General features: G+C 47.4%; 1 protein-coding gene across 1 annotated transcript; it reads left to right on the top strand.

Moving 5' to 3' along the window:
- The first annotated feature begins 213 nt into the window (after nt 1-213).
- Nucleotides 214-20,433, top strand: TNFSF8 (TNF superfamily member 8). The gene is made up of 4 exons (XM_021551458.2): nt 214-408; nt 7,951-7,996; nt 19,377-19,448; nt 20,042-20,433. Exons 1-4 carry the CDS (start codon nt 214-216, stop codon nt 20,431-20,433), a joined length of 705 nt encoding a protein of 234 aa, XP_021407133.1.
- Nucleotides 20,434-20,914: the final 481 nt, after the last annotated feature.

Raw genomic sequence — 20,914 nt, forward strand, 5'->3', positions numbered from 1 at the left:
GAGCAAGAACATGAAGCTCCTTCCCCTGCTGGCAGCTGCGTCCTGCCTCACGCCCCCGGGGCCCTCTCTCTTTGTAGAGCAAGTGATGAAGTTTTTTTTCCAGATCACATGAGCCAGGATGAAGGGGGAAAATCCTGCCAGGAGCAGAGATGGGCTGCAACTTGAACCTGACCGAGGGGAGACACACAGCAGTGCCTGGAGAGCTATATAAGAATGTGCCAGGAACAGGAGCAAACACTTTCTCAGGTGAAGGACTCACATGAATCAGCCATGAATGTGAATGAAGACACTGTTTCCAGGAGGCTTGGAGCCACTAACAAAGTCTGCTTGTATTTCATCATCGCCATCCTGGGTGTGTTGCTCGTTTTTGCCTTGGCCACGATCATGGTCCTGGTCGTCCAGAGGACGGTAAGAGATTGATTAATTGCTCTTCTCTCTTCTCTTCTCTTCTCTTCTCTTCTCTTCTCTTCTCTTCTCTTCTCTTCTCTTCTCTTCTCTTCTCTTCTCTTCTCTTCTTTTCTCTTCTCTTCTCTTCCCTCCTTCATTCTGTGGCCAGAAGAACAGTTCCTACCTCTGTTATAAATGCACACACCCATGAATTAGGGGAAAGATGAAACACAGATAAAAGACCTTCAGAAAGAGAGGATCTTTCTCCATAGACAACATTTGTTCTTGGCACACAGTCCCTACTCTGTAAATGGAAAGAGAAGGCTCCTGATCCAAGGTGCCAAGCAGCCTCTGTGCCACCTGGTTTGATGTGTGTCTCCTGTTGGCTCTTTGGAGAGCAACCAGTGCTTGAGAAGGTTTGGTCTGGTCCTCTGAAGTGGATTGCAGCAGGGGACATGGCACAGCTCTGTGTGACACCCTGTGCTGCTGCCTGCTGATGTGGTGAGGAAGAGCTGTCCCGAAGCACCCAGAGCAGAGCTGGGGGCCAAGGAAGCTCCTCGTGCCCCCTGTCCCCTCAGTCCTGCCTTGAGTGTGATTTTTAATGCACAACCGGAGTTGTAGAAAGGTCACACACACAACTCTTCCCTCTACCAACAGCCACTTCAGCTTCTTGAAATAAAAGATTGCTTTCAAATGGATCTGGGGTTGATGGGGAACCAGTGACAGCCAGAGCAGAGATAGATGGTTGTGAGGATAAAAAGTGAATTTCTGACCTTGTAGGGGTATTACCATCAACTTTACCAAGGTAAAGTGCCAGGTTAGAAGTTTTATAGTCTCCGAAATCTTATTGCAAAAATCAAAGTGCTGAGGTACCCCCACTACTGTTCATAGAAGGAAAGTTCCAGCACAGAGCTGTTGGAGGAACTGGCCATGGAAAAGAAAATATGATCCTTTGACTCAATATTTTCTCTTGCTAAATTTACCCTGTGCAATTTGTGTGCCCGTGTACGCACATTACCCAGAAATTAAAGCAGGAAGGCTTGACTGATACTCCTTCAAGAGAGGAATCATTTACCTGTAATCAGTGTTCTCCCAAAAGAGAAGCACTTTGAGGACAGTTACCATGAGACATGGGGCTTTTTAAGTGAGAAATAGTGGGCTATCAGGGGAGATATTTAAAATAACAGTCTAGGTAATTACAGACTTGCCACAGCTTTGCTGTATAATGAAGCTTTCATTTGTACTGATTATGGAAGCAAGCATTAAATCACCTCTCCATCAGGAGAAAGCAGTTACAGGAGTTGCCAGAGGAACAAGATTGCTGAAAGAGCCAAGGTTTTGACTTAAAAGAGTAATGACACCATTGCAGCTGCTTTGAAAACGAGCTTGGCTGAAGGAGGAAATACGAAGCTGAAGGGTGTGAGAAACAAATAAAATCAAGCAGCAATTTTACACTCAGAGGAGAATTTGGCAGTGAAGCACAAATTGTGTTTTGCTCTCAGGAAGTTCAGAAGCAGAACAGCCTTCCCCCATCTGTCCTGAGGAGAGAACAAATCCTCTCCCAGAGCAGAGAACAAGTGTTGGTTCTGTGGGACAGGTTCCACAGGGAACTGCTCCAGAACTCCTCAGCTCCTGGCTGCACTGTCGGAGTCAGGCTGGGCCCAGACTCTTTTGGGGATCTGAGCATCTCCAGCACTGACTGCCAGCACCTGAGGGGCTGGGGAGCCCTTGGAGCCCTGAGCTGCTCGAGGGATCGGAGCACCACCAGCTGACTTCATCATTTTCTCTAGAACTCTGACAAAAGGACCAACATTTTGTGTCATCATCTCCTTGGGACAATGAGGTTTTCCCTCCAGATGTTCCCAGCTGGTTGTGTGAGTGGTCCCTGAGTTCAGGAGCAGCTTCACACCCTGCTCATGCTGAGTTGAGAGAGAAACTTTTATTTTCTTCCTTTCCAAGGGGTGTTTGGGGTGCTGGTGTTGGACCCTTGGGTGCCACAACATTAAGAGGCTTGTGGTGACAAGAACACACTGTCCCTGCCCCCGTCACAGGCTGCCTTTTGATGAATTCATAATTGCCTAATTTAAGTTGAAGGAAGACAGATTGAAAAAGGAAAATCAAACTCTGCAGAAACCAGGCACTTGCAACCCCCACAATCTGGGTGCTCCAAAGAAGGCAAACACAACATGAAAGGCTGAATGAAAAAGGCAACTATGATTCAAAGCTGCTTCTCTGAATCCTACAGCACCTCTAACAAACATTATCACACCTCCCCACTTTCCAGCACCCCAAGAAATTTCCTTTACGCCTTGTTTTTAAGAAGGGTAGTGCAGCACATTAGTGCCCTATCTGGGGAGGGTCAATTTTAGAGCTAAATTGGATTTTTGGAAGTATTTGCAGTGCTGAAGTCAGATCAATTCTTCAGCTTTCACCTGCAGAACCACTTGGCTTCAGGCCATTGTTGATCTTTCACAAGTGACTTGATTTTCCTCTGGAATGAGCATAATCTCTGTAAGGTGGTCTGGAGCCATCATTTTTCTTCTTAACACTGTTTGTAAGTGTGTCAAACCCCCCACTGTGGAGTTGGGCACCCCACCCTTGTGCCTGCTGCATTCACTGCTGGATTTATGTGTATGTACCCACCTCTGGAGATACTTGTGTGTTTAGAGAGAGACATGGCAAACCAGTGGCAGAGAATGGGACAGGAAGGGCTGGAAAATGTCATTTTAAGGCACACAGACCCTCACAAGTCTGCTGCTCTACAGAAAGGTTCGTCAGACACCTGGGCCTCCCATTAAAAATTGTGTGGATGTCCAGAGTCCATGATCCGGGTTAGTCCATCACTGCTCTGGCTTTTGTAGACTTCATCTATTGAACCTCTAAATTGTGTGAGGAAAACCTTTTTATCACCAGCAAATACTAAAGGTCAGAGCAGGTTTTTCTATTTGCTGATCTGCTCTTTAAGGCTGTTAAGAACCTTTAGCAGTAGATTTGTGAATGACTCATACAGCAGCCAGCAGAACCCTGCACTATTTATTGTGGTTTTATGTCTCCTAAAAACTCATTTTGGCCCCAGGTGCCCCACTCAGGGCTTGTTGGCCCCCTCTTGTGGTAACCCTCACAGGAAAATTTTAAAATTAAAAAAAAAAAAAAAAAAAATTAAAGTAATAAAATTTTAAAGATAAAATAAAAATACTGAAAATTCCTCTAAATGCAAATTTCCCATTTGTTGAGCACTACAGGAAATATCCACTGAGGCATTTTAGGGGAAAACTGCCCTGGCTGTGAATGTTCTGTGCAGTGACAGTCACCTGCTGTCTGGAAGTGCCACTTTGACAGCTTTGGTCAGCACAGGAGAAACTGATTTTCACTCTTTCCTGTGAGACTCGTTATCAGTGAGGGACAGTGGGGACAGTGCTCTGCTTCCTGCACTTCTCATGTCCAGCTTCAGCCTTTGCCTCCTGGCACCTCGGGAGGAAGTGCCCCCATCTTCTTCCCCAGCCCGAGCTGGGTCATAGAATAAATCCCAAAATCATTGAAAATTCTTCCAGGATCATCAAATCCAAGCTGCACCCAATCCCCACCCTGTCCCCAGCCCAGAGCACTGAGTGCCACCTCCAGCCCTTCCTGGGACACCTCCAGGGATGGGCACCCCAAACCTCCCTGGGCAACCCCTGCCAATGTTTAACCACCCTTTCCATGAGGAAATTCCTCCTGAAATCATGGTGGTTTGAGGCTGAGCAGAAACACAGGAGAGCCTTGGGGCTTCTTTTTAAGTTGAAGCATTTCCTTTGAGGGCAGGGGACCAAGGAGCTCCTCCCCACAGAGCTGCAGGGAGGAGATGCTCCCAGGCCACCCTGAGCCCCAGCCCTTTGTGGGGACTCGGGTCTGGGGGAATTTCCACGGAATTTCTAGAGGCAGATAAAGACTTCACAGAATCCCAGACTGGTTTGAGCTGGAAGGGACCTTAAATCTCATCCCACCCCACCCCTGCCATGGCAGGGACACCTCCCACTGTCCCAGGCTGCTCCCAGCCCTGTCCAGCCTGGCCTTGGGCACTGCCAGGGATCCAGGGGCAGCCACAGCTGCTCTGGGCACCTGTGCCAGGGCCTCACACCCTCACAGGGGTAAGAGGTATCTGCTTCAATGAGTATTCACTGTTGTGACCCAGGAATTGAAAATGACCCTTTATTCTGTCTCAGCTTGAGAAAGTTTCTTGTAAAATGATTAAGGGAAAGAAGAAATAAATCACTTTCCCTGGCACCTGATTATAATTTTCTCTAATAAAGCAAACTCAAATTATTCTGCTTGCTGAGGAAAGACTGAGCTCCTTCATCACCAGCCCCAAGATCACTCCAGACAGGGAGAAATTTGTTGTCTTGAAATTTTTCTGAGCTGGGACTGTAGAATTTAATCTGTTTGGGCTCCTCCTGTGCGCCTCTTTAGATTCCAAATGACAGCATTACATGCAATATTCTTGCTGCTGGAAAAGAAAGAAATAATACCAGTGATATTTCAAAGGAAGTCCTAAAGGTTTATTTCAGTATCTACTCAATTGTCACTAAAATAAATTGCTTTGGTCTGTGCTGATTTTACTTGCTCAGAGCCTTCCCAGGTGAGAACAAAATGCTTTAGTCCATTTTAATTTAGGTTTTATGCCCTGAGTGCAGAGCAGGCTCTGAGCCACCAGCAAGGCAAACACCTCCCTGGCTGCCTGATTTCATTGAGTGCAATCTCACTGGGGGCAGAGCATTCTTTTTCTGTCACCTAAAACATCCTGAATTCTGCACAGAGAGCAGGAATATTCAGATATTGCATTGAACAGCAACACCTCCCTGTGCCCTGAGTGTGTGTGAGACAACAGCCCAGAGCAGGGGCAAGGAAAGGGGCTGAGAGGTCCTGGCAGAGATTCCTGGGAATGTTTTCAACCCAAACCCTGCTCAGTTTAACATATGTGATGAGATCCATCAGAGTTCCCAAGGGACGATGTTGTCTCAGCACCAAAAAGTTTGGAAACATCAATTTTTTCAAATTCCATCTCTGGGTTCCTGTTCTGCTGCCCAGCACCTCCCTGCACAGCTCAGAAATTTCACCTGGAGAAATATTGGCTTAACAGGTGACTCTGGGTGGGAATCCAGGGCTTCCCTCTGGCTGCCCTGGCAGGTCTGGGACCCTGGCAGGGGTCAGGAACCCCCCTGGACAGAGCCCCCAGAGACACTGGCTGTGATCTCTGCCCATGGAAAAGAGTTTTCAACCTTACAGGATGAATTACAAGCTCTGAGTGTTTGATATAAGCAATAATTAAGTGTGGCATGGGTGCAAAAGTAAAATTTTAGGATTCTAGATCAGGGGTCCAAAGGGGACAAGATGGAGGAAATTGGGTGTGCCTTGTCCTTTTTCTCCTTCTTCATGCCCTCCATGTTTCACTGTGGTGTTGGCATTTTTCTGTTGGTTCAGGCTGGGGACACACTGTCCAACGGAGGTGACAGATATTGGCACGTTCTTGTCAATCCAGCCCAGGGAGTTTCTGGTATTTAATGTTTGTCACATCCCACTGAGGGCAGAGCCCCACACGCTGCCCTGCAGGACAGAGCTGGGCAGGGCAGCAGAACATGTGAGAGATAAACAGAATAAACAACCTGGAAACCAGCACAGACCAATTATGGCTTCTGCTTTGGCAGAGGGGCTGACAGACAGAGACTTTCTACAATCTCAGAATCATCAACACCTCAGATTCCAACAACTCTGCCCCAACTTACACAGGTGTGGGGAGAGAAAATTAACAAATTACAGCTCTCCAAACTCCTGGAGAGTCACAGAATCATTCAAACTGAGAAAGAGCCCAAAGATCTGAGAGTCAAACCATTAACTTGTCACTGCCCAGGCCCCTGGGAGCAGCTCTGCCTCCTCTGCAGGACACAGCATTTGCCATCAGACCATAGCACAGCAACTCTTTGCTGGGAGCAGATGCAGCTCCACACTCCACTGCTGTTCAAAACCTAGCCACGTGGAGCCAAAATCTTATTAAAAACCTTCCTAAACATTTAAGATTAGAACATCAAGCACCACAAACAGATCCAACCTCACACACATGAGGTGTTTGTGCTGTAACAACACTATGGATTAAGCTGTTCCCACCACAGCAGTGCCAAATTTCTCCCAGGAGATATCAGATATTGTCTTAAAGCTGGTGGAGCTTCCCAAATTTCTCCTTCCTGGACATCCTGATGGGTCACTGAGCAGGGAAGTGCTCAGGGCACCGGGTCTGACAGGGCTCAAGGAGCAGCTGGGAGAGGTTTTAGGTTCCATGGTTTAATTTTAGGTAATGGTTTATGGTTCTGTGGTTTTAGGTAATGGTTCTATGGTTTAATTTAATGTGCCAAGCTGGACCTGGCCTGATTAGCCTGCACAATTAGCCCAGGTAATTTGCATCCAGGTAAGAGGAGGTGGTTCAGCCCAGCCTGAGCAAAGCCCACTCCCTGCCACTGGGATCCCTGTGGGATCACCCAGGGTGGCACTGAAGGGATGTGACACACAGTGAGGATCTATGGCAATAAATCACATGGAACTTCATTTTCTTCATGGTGGAAAAGCCCATTCTTTGTTCACATAACTCCTTTTTATACAGTTTTACAGACCTCGTGTGGGACTCCCATTGGCCAGGAGCTTTCTTAACAATTACTTATTGGTCATTAACAAGTTATTCTGTATTAATTGGTCACTCAAACCCCTGGTGTGTACATGCAGGGACAGTTTGTGAGAGATAGTTTTCATTTTTCTATCTAACAGTGTAAAACAAGTTTATACAGGTGTAAGTTGTTTTTTTTTTACCCAGGAATAGATTGTTATGCTAATGAACTGCTCGCACCAGGGTTGCTTTCACACAGGAATTTGCACAGTGCTGGATTGACTTAGAAGAAATGACAGGCCAGCCAGAGCAGGCCTGATTTTATATGGCTTAAAAATAAATAAAAAAATAAAATAATTTTTCTACCTTATTGCACAAGGAACTCCCAGTGCTCTGCTCAGATGTTGGGAGAGCATTTTGCTCCTTTTTGAGCTGCCAGGAGCTCTGGGATGTGTGTTTGGGTGACAAAGATGTCATCAGAGGAATCCTGCTGCATTTCACCCCTGAAGTTGGTTTTTTGGGAATTTCTCATGTCGTGCTGATTGAGGACAATTTCCTGTGCCATTTTCACCCTTGGTTTTACATCTCAGCAAGAAGTAGAAGTGGGACAGGACATCACTGTCACGCTCAGACCTGTTTGGGGCTTTAATGATCTTTCCCAGGCACTTGGCTCTCCAGGTTGTCCAGTCCCAGTCTGTCCTACTCTCTCCAAGCCTTGCAAGACACAGAGAAGGATTTTTAGGACTTGGGCTTCTGAAACAGCCCCAACAGAAGCCACACATTTTTCTTACTGCACTGAGAGAATCTGGCTGTGTCAGAAATGTCGGTTTTCTATACTAGAAAAAAAACAGAAATGTTTCAGATCCACTGTTGTACCTGAAATGGGTATTTCCTATTCCCAGAATAATCCATCTCTACTCTTTCTTCTCTTTCAGGAAGCTGATCCTGCCATGGAGGGCATCAAAAAACCCATCAGGACAGGTAAGACCCCTAAACAACACAGGCAATTTGTCATATCTGTAATGCAAATATTGCCCAGGGTCACAAATAAGTCAATTGTGCACATCTTAACATTTCCAATAAAGGCTTCTCTTGGTGAAGAGCTAAAGTAGTGGGGAAAAAATGAAAATGAGAAAAAAGCTTTCAAATTACTTAGTACATCCAGGAACCAGTGCATGGCTGAGGAAATAATAAATATTTCTGAATGTGCCCTGGAGTGTCTGTTCCAAAGAGATTTTTGCCAGGAGATGTGAACATCATTCTGATTTTAATGTCTTATTTTAAGCGCTGGCTCTTGTAAATGTGTATAAAGTCCTCATCTTCATGAGGGAGGGGTGAAAATGTGTTCCACATGTCCCAAAACAGCTCCTGGTTTGAGGGGAAAAGGGAGAAGGGAGTGGGTGGATCAATCAGGGACAAGGGGAGACCAGCAGCAAAAGGCACAGAGCAAGGAATTGGAACAGGCAGAGTGTGAGCACAGAGAGACTGAAATAAGAAAATCTATCTAAGAGAGACAATTTAGCAAGATTCTGCTTTGCCTTAGCGCGAATCAGGAGCACTGCTCATGTCAGTGACACTGTGACATGAGCCTCACACAGATCTCAGCACCAATATTTGACTCCTTGTAAAACCAAGTTTGTGCCCAGTCCCAGAGGGCAGGAGGTGCCGTTGCCTCCACCCCAGTGAGGAAAGGAAGCCCCGAGTTCATCCAGAGCTGGAGCAGAAGGGGAGATTGGAGGAAATTGGGATGGTTCAGCTGGGGCAGGCTGAGGGCAGAGCTCCCCGGGGCTGCAGCTCCTCCCTGGGGCAGCTCCAGCTCTGCCCTGGGACAGGGACAGGAGCCAGGGCACGGCTGGAGCTGGGCCAGGGCAGCTCAGGCTGGAGAGCAGGAAAGGTTCTTCCCCCAGAGGTGCTGGCACTGCCCAGGCTGCCCAGGGAATGGGCACGGCCCCGAGGCTGCCAGAGCTCCAGGAGCCTTTGGCCAGCGCTGCCAGGGATGCCCAGGGTGGGATTTTGGGGGTCTGGACAGGGACAGTGGTGGCACTGGGTGATCCTTGGGGTCCCTTCCAGCTCAGGATATTTTGTGCTTCCATGATTCTAAGTAAGAGGAGCCCAAGTTCTGGAGAGTCCCAATCCCACAATCACCTTTTCTGCAGCTGCATTTTTGCAGTGTTTGGGCCCCCCCACTCCGTTTTGGGTAAATTGGAATCCCTGACTCTCCCGTGCTCCCACAGCTGCCCAGGCAGTCCCTGCGTGTCCCCGTGTCCTCCTGAGAGCTCCCATCTTACCTGACCCTCACTTTTGGGAAGTTCTAACATTCCTATAACCTGGAGGAATTTTCTTTTCCCCATAGGCTCTCCCTAAACACACACACTGCTTTCTTCCCAGCAACCTAAGCATCCCCTTAAATCTTCTTAAGCCTTTCTCAAGCCTTTTTGTGCTTTATTTTGTATCTGAAGAGGCTCAGAAATAGAGCAGGATCTGAAGTGTGGAGCCTTATGATCCACAAAGGAGGAACCCCAGAGGTTGTACCTGGAGCTCAGCGCTTTCCAAAGCAAAGCACAAGGGGTAGGGGCATTCCCAGGGCAGGGAGAGAGATGTCACCAGTCCAAAAGTCCATTTATAGTTATATTTGTATTGTTTATATATATTTTTATTTATATTAATTAGATAAAATAAAATGTAATTATAAAAAACATAAAAAATAATAAAATAATATTTTAAAAACAATATTTTAAAATAATAATAAAATATATTTTGGTTTTTTTTAAATATTCTTATAATAATATAAAAATAATTATTATTAATCAAGAATTCATATAATGCTGATGTTAATTTATAGAATATTAATCCTAATTTCATGTTTATATAATTATATAAAGATTATGTATATGATATATTATATAGTTATATAAATGTATAAATATAAAATTCGAAATAAAAGAATATTATTATTTATAAATTTATGCATATATTGAAAAATTATTTAAAATATAAAAACATAAATTTATATTATTTATTTATATGTATATGTAATAAAATCATATATATATAAAATATACATATAGGTATATGCATATATACATATACATATATAAAATATGTATGTGTATATAAATGTATATATATGTATATGTGCATATATTTATATACATATATAAAAGATACATATATATAAAATATAAAACCCCATACATTTATATTATTTATTTATTTATATTTATATGAAATAAAACCATATCTATATAAAATATACATATAGGTATATGCATATATACATATATAAAATATGTATATGTGTATACATATTTATTACATGTATATATATTTTTATATATGTATAAAATATGTATATATATATAAAATTTAAAACCCCATACATTTATATTATTTATTTATATTTATATGAAATAAAATCACATATATACATATATACTCTGTATAAACCATATATATTTATATTTATTGTGTATATATATATATATATATATATATATATATATATAAACCATAAATTTTTTTTTCGGCTCAAGCAACTCATGCAGTTGTTTGTGCTCCTCAGCAGCAGCTGGCAGGTGCCCGGGAGGAGCAGTGTGCTCTCCCCAGGAATGGCCAGGGTGCTGTCTCACCAGCCAGAACATTTTTTGTCGGTCCATACCAATCCAGCAGCCTCTGGCTCTGAGTTTCCCAATTCGCTGCTCTGAGGTGATGCCACTCGTGAAGGAGCGAAGGGGCTGCGAGTGAGAGCCCACATCAGGCAGGGCTGCTGCAAGCTGGTTTAGTACAGGGAAATGCTCTCCAAGCCATCAGTCTCTGTTGGAGGGTAACAGAGCACTCAAGTGTGAGCAAATTGTCAGGGCCTTTTATTTTCCTCTTCAAATACATAAAGCAGAGCTTCTTAATTATCAGCAAAGAGAGACAGGGAAGACTTTGAGGTGGTCAAAGAATCCAATTTTACTGTGGGATACAAATGCTTATATACTATTTTAGGGAGACTAGTAATGTTTTACTAAAATAACTGCATTAAAGATCACATAAAGAAACATATACATTTTAAACATCTCTTGCTTGCAGAAGTCTGATGTAATTTTCTTTTTCCAGTAAACCCCTCAGATTGAATCTTCTTGTAATCTTGATTTAATCCTCAAAGTCCTGTTTGCTCTTGCTGACATATTTTGTTTATAAAATCTCATATGCTAATAAGGGCCAAAGCACCGTCTGTTGTGTGTACCCAAACAACTAATTAATGGGTGGGTAATTAATTAATTAATGGGTAATTGACTGAGGCCCCTCACAGGGAGCTCTGTCAGCTGCTGCCTGCTGGCAACCAAGCAGGGACTTGTGGCAACTGCTGCCGGGTCCCACCCAGAGACAGGAGCAGGAGAAACACTCAGGAAAGGGACTGAGCTGAGGCTGGAGTTGCTGTGGATTTGGATTTAGATCCATTTTCCCAGGTGGAAATTGGGTGTGGTTTGTAGCCATGAACCAGGGCTCCTGCACTGTTAAAATTGGGCAAGGGAGTGAAAAGCCAGCGCTGCCCAGCTGGCAGCAGGGTGCTCAGCCTGGCTCCTGCCCTGTGTCAGCACCAGCGTCTCAGGGATGCTCTGGGGGACACAGCCCCACCCCTGGCAGTGCCCAGGACCAGGCTGGACAGGGCTTGGAGCAGCCTGGGACAGTGGGAGGTGTCCCTGGCCATGGATGAGCTTTATCCCTCCCAGTCCAAACCATTCCATGATCCTGTGACACAACAGTTGTGTGCTGGGTCCGGCCGAGGTCGCTCAGGCAGAGACTTCACTGAGCTGCCAACGGGCAGCAGCCCAGACCCAGCCACAACACGGGTTCATTGTGTCTTATTAAAGCAGGGAAATGCAATGATTTAATTTGAATCTCCAATGAGATTATGTTCTGCTGTTAGCTAAACACCAGTGGGCACTAAAGCAGATTTATGGGAGTTTTCCAGCCCTGACTCAGCTGTCAGGCCCCAATGGATGGGCTGCAGGAATGCACAGGCACAGGCTGAGAGCGATGCAATGCAGCTCATTAAATGTTTGTGTGAAAAATGGGATCAGGCTCCTCCAATCCTCCGTGCCACTGTCGGTGCAGTACCTGAGCAACAGGGGAAAAGAATTAAATCCATCACTAAGTGTTTGGGAAATGTTCTTTCTGTGGAAGCATTTCTCTGCAGAAACTCATTCCCATTTCACAAATAACAAATCATCCATTAGTGTGAATCTGAGGAGTATTGTTATGTTCATTTTTTAGAGGGAAAATGAACCCACAGACAAATTGATGACCTGGAAAGGTACAGCCCTCATCATCTCCTTGCTGGCCTCTCCGAGTCTCATTTCACTGGGAATTGTATAATCTGGGCTGATGGCTTTTCTTGTTATTTGAGCTGCAAAGATTTGTTATCAAAATCTCTTCTCTTTTACAAAAGAGAAAAAACAAAACCAAAAAAAAAGCCCAAAAACCCTGCAGATACAAATGAGCACACACACACACACAATTTGTAGGTATTTTTCTCTGACACTCAACAAACCAGGAAAAGAAATCCAGCACCCTGCTCTCAGTTTCAATGGGCAATATGTTCCCAAATAAAAACGTGGCTCTGAGAAATTAATATAATACAGGTGACAGTCACAAACCTGCTACTGTAGAGAAAATCAGGCTGAAGCCAATGGGCCAAGGAGCCTTTTCAGATTTGCAGCCATGTCTCGGAGGGCAGTTTGGCCTTCTGCAACTTAATCTGATCCCAGCACTATGAGAGGCAGCTGAGGGAGCTGGGAAGGGGCTGGAGCCCCAGGAGAGGCTGAGGGAGCTGGGAAGGGGCTGGAGAATTCCTGAGGGACCTGGGAAGGGGCTCAGCCTGGAGAAAAGGAGGATCAGGGGGGACCTTGTGGCTCTGCACAGCTCCTGACAGGAGGGGACAGCCGGGGGCTCGGGCTCTGCTCCAGGAACAGGGACAGGAGGAGAGGGAACAGCTCGGGCTGGGCCAGGGCAGGCTCAGGGGGGACACCAGCAGGAATTTCCCCATGGAAAGGGGAAATTCAGGCCTTGGCAGGGGCTGCCCAGGGAGTTTTGGAGTCCCCATCCCTGCAGGTGTCACCTGGAGGTGGCACTCAGAGCTCTGGGCTGGGGACGAGGTGGGGACCAGGCACAGGCTGGATTTGATGATCCTGGAGGTCTTTTCCAAGCTCGATGACCCTGTGGCTGTGTGTGATGATGCTGCAGGGCAGCAGCACCAATCCCACAGCAGTGGGCTCCTCAGAAATGGGTATTTCACACTGGGGCCATAAAGGTTTGCCCCCTCAGTCCAGGGAGGCGTCTGGGTGCATAAATGTGACCCAGGCTGAGGCCAGGGCAGAGGAGTTGTGTTTCTCAGGGGCAAGCCTGGGTTTGCAAATGCTAGAAAGAGTGCAGAGTCTTCCTGCAGGCCAGCACGGGGGGAAATGCAGCACACACATGCAGGGTGGGCTGCTGGCTGAGGTCATCACAGCTGGGCTGATTGGTATTGCTCAGGATGCTCAGTGTTGGGTCTGCCCTCTCTCCAACACCTAAAACACAGCTATATGTGAATATATATCAGTATGTATGAATAAACACACACACACACATATATATATATGTGAATAACTCATTATATTATGTGACCTTTGCTACACTGACAAGCAGGCAGAGAGTTGAAGAGTTGTGACCTAAAATTCCACAGGTTTGGCAGTACTCAGGTGTGCAGTGAGGAGGAATTCATCAGAGGTTCTTCCTAAATTTGGTGGGTGAAAAAGGGATATTTCTTTAATTTCTGGTTTTAGAAGGAAGTTTGGCAGCTGAGTTCAGTCCCCCTCAGAGCTGAGTGGCAGTTCTGGGGCTCTTGAGGACCAAAGGCTGTCGGGGTATGTGTGACAAGCACAGCCAGGAGCTGAGCCCAGAGCTCTGTCACGGATCCCACAAGGGGATGTCACCCAGCTGCCACTTGTCACAGCACCACAGGCCGGGCCAGTCCTTTGGCTGCTGTTTGCAGGACACTGAACTGGCAGGGGAGAGTTAAAATTAGCCACAGGGACTTCAGGGAGTGGCTGCTGAGAAACAAAACAAGGTAAATTATGCTAACTCTGGCTTGCTGACAGAGATGTGTGACATCACCTCGCCCAATTCCATAAGCACTTAAATCCACAGGGGTTACAGAGGAAGCAAAAGCTGTTTGTTGCCTGCTTTTACTTCTTTACCTCATAGAATAATTCAGTTTTGCCCTGCTCCTGTGCCTACCCACACTCAGCCCCCAGCCAGAGGTGATGCCACCCCCGTGGCAGTGGAATGTCACCAGGGATGTCTGGGACCAGGACAAGACCCAGGAACCCCACTAGAGGGGCTTTCCATGTCTGAGTAGAAGCACCTTCCATGCTGACAGAGCCACTTTCAGCTCGTGGTTTCAGTGCCCTTTGCTGGTGCTCCTGTCAGACCCATCTCAGAGGTGGGGAAATTGAGGCAGGCAGCAGAGAGAACTTTCCCCAGCACAGTCACATCCTCTTGGACCTGTCTGGCAGCAGCCCATGTGTCCTCATGTCCCTGAGCCCCGGCTTCCTCCTGGCTGGACAAGGTGCTGCTGTGTTTTGATGCTCTGAGAGAACCTCAGGGGTTCATTTTGCACCTCAGGGGGAAATCCAGGGGGCTCAGTGAAATTGCAAAATTGCAGCTTCTCTGAGATCCATTTCCCAGTCCCGTTTCCCAGTCCTGTTTCCCAGTCCTGATTCCCAATCCCATTTCCCAGTCCTGATTCCCAGTCCCGTTTCCCAGTCCCATTTCCCAGTCCCGTTTCCCAGTCCCATTTCCCAGTCCTGATTCCCAGTCCCGTTTCCCAGTCCCATTTCCCAGTCCCGTTTCCCAGTCCTGTTTCCCAGTCCTGCTTCCCAATCCCATTTCCCAGTCCCATTTTCCAGTCCCATTTCCCAGTCCTATTTCCCAGTCCCATTTCCCAGTCCCATTTTCCAGTCCCATTTCCCAGTCCCTTTTGGCTAAGTGGGGAAAAGTTGCACGGAGCTCCTGGAAACAACCAGGTTCTTTTCCTCAGGGCTGCACCCTCTGGATGCCCATCATACCCTAAAAGGGGTCAAAAAGACAAAACTAAGTGATCTCCAGATATTTCTTTAGGGTTTCCCCCTGAGACCCCTCCCTCTCCCAGCAGGTCTCCTTGAAGCAGCAAACCTGCAGTGCCTGTGCCTCACAGCATGCAGTGAAACCAGTGTGTTCTCCTTGGTCCTTAGCCCCAGGTGTGGCTTTGTTTTTCCTCCTCCTCGCAGTATTTTTAAGCTGATCTAATCCCACTGATTGCAGAGGGATTACCTCTGATTTACACCATGACTCGTGCAAAGGCAATTAGGAATGTGAGCACATCCATCGGATCAGTCCTGCAGCTCTGGTAATTTCAGCCTCTCTTGGCTTGAGCTGAAATGTTTCAAAGAAAAGAATTAACTTGAGAAATAAAAGTAGAAAACGGTTATAAAAGCTGTCTCAGCAGAGTGAGGACCAGACCTGTCTCTCTAAAACAAATTTTTTTTCCACAATTTCCCTTCTGACTAATGCAGCTGATGTCACCAAATTCAAACGCAGGCACACCAAAGTTGCTGTCAGCAATAAATGTTAAATACAGCTCTGGAAATGCACAGTGCAGCCATGTCAGAGAAGGGGAGATCCTGAGAGAATCCACGGACACCCTGAGCAGCTGAGGCCCAGCCAGGTGGGGCAGCTCTGGGCAGGCTCAGCACTTGGCTTGGCACAGCTTGCAGGGCTGCAGCCTCTGAGGGCTGCTTGTGCAGCAGGGGATTTTCAGCCTTTGGAGGGTAAACCCCCTAAATGTCACTGAGTTTCTGTAAATAATCTCCCCCTTCCTGCAGACACACGGAGAGAGAGTGGGGTTAGGATGCTGATTCTGTTACCAGACTCTTGTTATCACCACAACAGCTTTAGCTGAAGTAAAGGCCAGAAGGGTTTTTGCCCATCCTAAGCCATATCTCCACATCTCTGCCCTCACTAAAACACCAAATTGACATGACTAACACCAGCAAAGTAGGCTTTGGTTTTTCTCTGGGGATTTCCAGAATGGTGAAGGAACGCTGGTAAATAACTTACTCATTCTTGGAGAGCAGTGAGCTCCTGCTCACCACAAAAGTTTTTAAACTACTGTAATCAGAAAAATATTGCATTTTTTTTCAAAATATCCAGAGTTCCTGTCTCCAATGGAGAGTGCAAAGCCTGCAATACGCACCACACCAAGCCCCTCCAGCCAGGGGAACTTGGCTGTGGGACCAGCTTCTCCCTGATTTGTCCATCCCTGTTATCAAAACTCCCTTAGAAAGAAGGTTATGCAGATACAGCAAGGGTCTGGAGATTTGAATCTCTTATCATCACCCCCAGTTTCAGGAATCCTATGAAATCTAAGATCCTTATCCCACTCTGCATATAAAAAGAGCTCTTGTTAGAATCATGGAAGCACAGAACATCCTGAGCTGGAAGGGACTGAAGAGATCATTCAGCCCACCCCTGTCCCTGCCCAGACCCCCCAAAATCCCACCCTGGGCATCCCTGGCAGCGCTGGCCAAAGGCTCCTGGAGCTCTGGCAGCCTCGGGGCCGTGCCCATTCCCTGGGCAGCCTGGGCAGTGCCAGCACCTCTGGGGGAAGAACCTTTCCTGCTCTCCAGCCTGAGCTGCCCTGGCCCAGCTCCAGCCGTGCCCTGGCTCCTGTCCCTGTCCCAGGGCAGAGCTGGAGCTGCCCCAGGAGGAGCTGCAGCCCCGGGGAGCTCTGCCCTCAGCCTGCCCCAGCTGGACCATCCCAGTGCCCTCAGCTGCTCCTCACGGGCCCCTCCACACCCTGCCCCATCCCTGCCCTCCTTTGGACGCTCTCTCACAGCTTTAGATCTTTCTTTTATTGTGGTTCTCCAAAGCGCTCCCAGGGATTGAGGTGAGGCCACAGCAGCACTGTGGACATGTGAGGATCATGACAAACATCTGATGCCAGGTTTTAGTAGGAGTTAGTTTTGTGATATTAACTGCATTAACTGGCCCTTCAGAGACCCTTGTAGGGTTGGGGATTGTGATATCAGTTTTACAAACCTAGTCGCAGGAAAACTTCAGAGATTTGTGTACACTGGGAGAGCGAAACTGAAACTCCTTCCTGCTTTATTCTTGGTGTTCAGCTGTGGAATAAAAACACATAAAATTCTCAATTTGCCATCTGAGCTCCTGTGCACTTCCACAGCCACAGCAGAGAGACAGGAGATGTAAAGGAGAGTAAATGCAAGGAGAAATAGCAATTCACCTGCCAGGTTGCACTGGGATATGCATGGTTTTCCTGAATCCATACCTTGTCTGTGTGTCCATCCACCTGTGGACTGAGGGGACAATTCTGTGTCACGCAGAATAAAGACACTACAATCACAGAATCACTGACAGAATCCTAGAATGGTTTGGGTTTGAAAGGACCATAAATGTCATCTCATTCCAAACCCCTGCCAAGGGCACGACACCTTCCACTACCCCAGGCTGCTGCAAGTGTCCAGCCTGGCCTTGGACACTTCCAGGAATGGGTATTCAGTGCCATTAACTGAACATCTAGTGTGGTGAGAGAAGGAGAAGCTTCCAGAGAGGAGATGGAAGGCAGGAATATGGAGGGAAAGGAGGTGAAATGCAAGGGGGAGAAGAGGGTCTGGGATGCAGGAACTGGATCACAGGGATGCGGTGCCGGGATGAGGGGATGGGACACCAGGATGCGGTGCCGGGATGCGGTGCCGGGATGCGGGGATGGGACACCGGGATGGGGTGCCGGGATGCGGGGATGGGACACCGGGATGCGGTGCCGGGATGCGGGGATGGGACACCGGGATGCTGTGCCGGGATGCGGTGCCGGGATGCGGGGATGGGACTCGGCTGCTCGGTGCGCCGCGGCCGCCTGCAGTGCCGGGCACGGCCGTGGGATGGAGCCGTCCCCGCGGCCGTGGGACGGAGCAGTCCGCGAGGCAGTGGGACGGAACAATCCCTGCATCCCGTGGGATGGAGCCATCCCAGCGTCGCGTGGGATGGAGCAGTTCTAGCATGCCGTGGAAGGGAACGGATCCCGCGGCCGTGGGACGGAGCAGTTCCTGTATCCCGTGGGATGGAGCAGTTCTCACGTCCCGTGGGATGGAGCTGTTCCTATGGGATGGAGCAGTTCCCGAGGGATGGAGCAGTTCCCATGGGATGGAGCAGTTCCGAGGGATGGAGCAGTTCCCGAGGGATGGAGCAGTTCCCTAGGGATGGAGCAGTTCCCATGGGATGGAGCAGTTCCCATGGGATGGAGCAGTTCCCATGGGATGGAGCAGTTCCCGAGGGATGGAGCAGTTCCCTAGGGATGGAGCAGTTCCCATGGGATGGAGCAGTTCCCATGGGATGGAGCAGTTCCGAGGGATGGAGCCGTCCCCGCGCGGCTCTGGCGGGGCTTGAAGCAGCCTGGGACAGTGGGAGGTGTCCCTGCCCATGGCAGCGGAGGCACTGGATGAGCTTTAAGGTCCCTGCCAACCTAAAACACTCTAGGATTACATGAAGAACTTAAAGTCCTGGTGAAATCCACGTTTTAACCATGAGGGAATAATGCAACATTCCAGAAGCACCCAAAGAGACATTTTCAGAACTATGTCCCACTCAAATGTTTAAAAGCTTACTGTAATTGCACCACAAAAGCAACTTGGTTAAATTAAGCTTACCTGCACATAACTTCTGTTTCACAGAATTAGAGAACCCCAAACAGGTTTGGGCTGGAAGGGACCTTAAAGCTCATCTTCTTCCACCCCTGCCATGGGCAGGGACAGTACATAACTTCTGTTTCACAGAATCAGAGAACCCCAAACAGGTTTGGGCTGGAAGGGACCTTAAATCTCATCTTGTTCCACCCCTGCCATGGGCAGGGACACCTCCCACTATCCCAGATTATTCCAAACCTTGTCCACCCTGGCCTTGGGCACTGCCAGGGACCCAGGAACAGCCACAGCTGCTCTGGGCACTCTGTGCCAGGGCCTGCCCACCCTCACTGTAATTCCTCCTTATATCTATTCCAAATTCACCCTCTTTTAATTTAAAACCACCACTCCTATTTTCAAGAAGCAGGGTAAGGAATTTAATTTTTCACAGTTGAGAGCTGCAATCTGCCAGAGTTTTAGGTTTTTATAGATTTACCTGTTGAGTGACACTGCTCTGAATTCCCTGGGCAGATCAGATATTCCCAGCCAAGGAGTAAGAACTGTGCTGGAAGTGGGGTACCAAGTGCTGGTTGCATTTTACAGTACCAAAAAAAAAAAAAATATTCAGGAGCAATGAGATAATCTGTTGTTTTCTTCAGGTAACACCTTTGAAGACTATTTGAAAATACAACAGAGTGTCCCAGCCAAGGGGGCTGCTGCCTACATGAGAGGTCAGTGGGGAGTCCAGGGTGGGAGAAGAGGGGTGGGAAAGGGAAATTTCAGAGCTGTCTGAAAAGCTGCTCATGTCATTCACACTGGGTTTAGTAGCAAATAGAACTTTCGTCCAAATGGGCATTTTATAGGAAAAATATTCCTTAGTTCTCCTGGAATGTGATTGGAAAACCCCTATCTAATCCTAGAACCCTTTTTTTCAACTTGATAAATATAAATAGAAATAAAGATTTATTTTCTGCACATGCACAGAGGAATGTACACCTCCATGAACTGTACAATCTCCATGAATATGGAAAGTACATGAATGTACATCTCTATGAATTTCCTTCAAATGCCAAGTGGCGAAATAATGAACACTCCTGCATTTCGCTGTCCTGGGTTCCCCCAGGGCTGTGTAAATCCTTGGAATTTTTAGTGCCCCACCTCCATGTTTGAGCTCCCAGCAGTCATTCCAGGATTTTTCCTGGAGTTTCCTGCAGGAAACCACTGAGCAGGCGTCTCCTTTCAGCAGGAAACACTGCTGGCAGTGTGGTGGGGCTGCAGGGAGCTCACGGAGCTCAGAGCTAACAGCCCTTTGCTTTCCCTCCAGTGTCCAGAGCAGTGAACAGCTCCAAGCTGAGCCTGGTGGAGAAGGGGACCTGTGAGGCCATGCAGTGCTTGAGCCAGGAGCTGGTGATCAGGGAACAAGGCCTCTACTTGATCTTCTGCCACTTGAACTTTCTCTTTCCCAACTGCTCCAAGAGCCCCATCGACCTCAAGATTGAGCTCCTGGTGAACGACAGGGTGGACAGGCAGACGTTGTCCACACTGTGTGCGTCGGAAACGTGCCAAGACAAGACTTTTAAGACTTTGCTCCAGCTGCACTTGACAGAACTGAAGGTGGAGGACCGAATATCAGTAACACTGAACCATCCTGAATTCCTGAATGACATTTCTCTTCCCAATGAAAACATTCTCGGGGTCTTGAAGTGCAGCGATTGAAAGTGAGCAGCTCCCCGATCTCCCACTGCTGCCAGACCCTTCCTCTGAACACCAGCAGCCTGCTTTTACTAGGGACCACCTTGGTTTAAATTTCACACCTCACCTCATCCCTATGGTGAACAAGGAACTTCGTGAGTGTCCCAGAAAAAAACACTGCAAGAGCCACACCTGCCAGGATCCCTGGCTTGGCTCCGGGTGGGAAAGTTGGACTATCCAGCATTTAACCCACCAAGGGTTCCTCGAAATAATCTGTGCAAACACAGACTAAACCCAGCCAGGTCATGGCAAGAATCCACAATACGGAGATTTTTAAGGTCATAAACTGCTGGCACAATGCTTGTGCTCAGGACATGGGGAAATCTGTTTAACTCTATTGTATGGAGTAGTGTTTTAACCTGGTCTTTCCAAAAACCCAACAGCCAAAGCTTGTAGTCAAAGCTTTTCTTTACCATGGGCACTCAATGAGAACTCTGGAGTAGAT

The sequence above is a fragment of the Lonchura striata genome, chromosome 22 (assembly GCF_046129695.1).
Source record: "Lonchura striata isolate bLonStr1 chromosome 22, bLonStr1.mat, whole genome shotgun sequence".
NCBI lineage: Eukaryota > Metazoa > Chordata > Aves > Passeriformes > Estrildidae > Lonchura > Lonchura striata.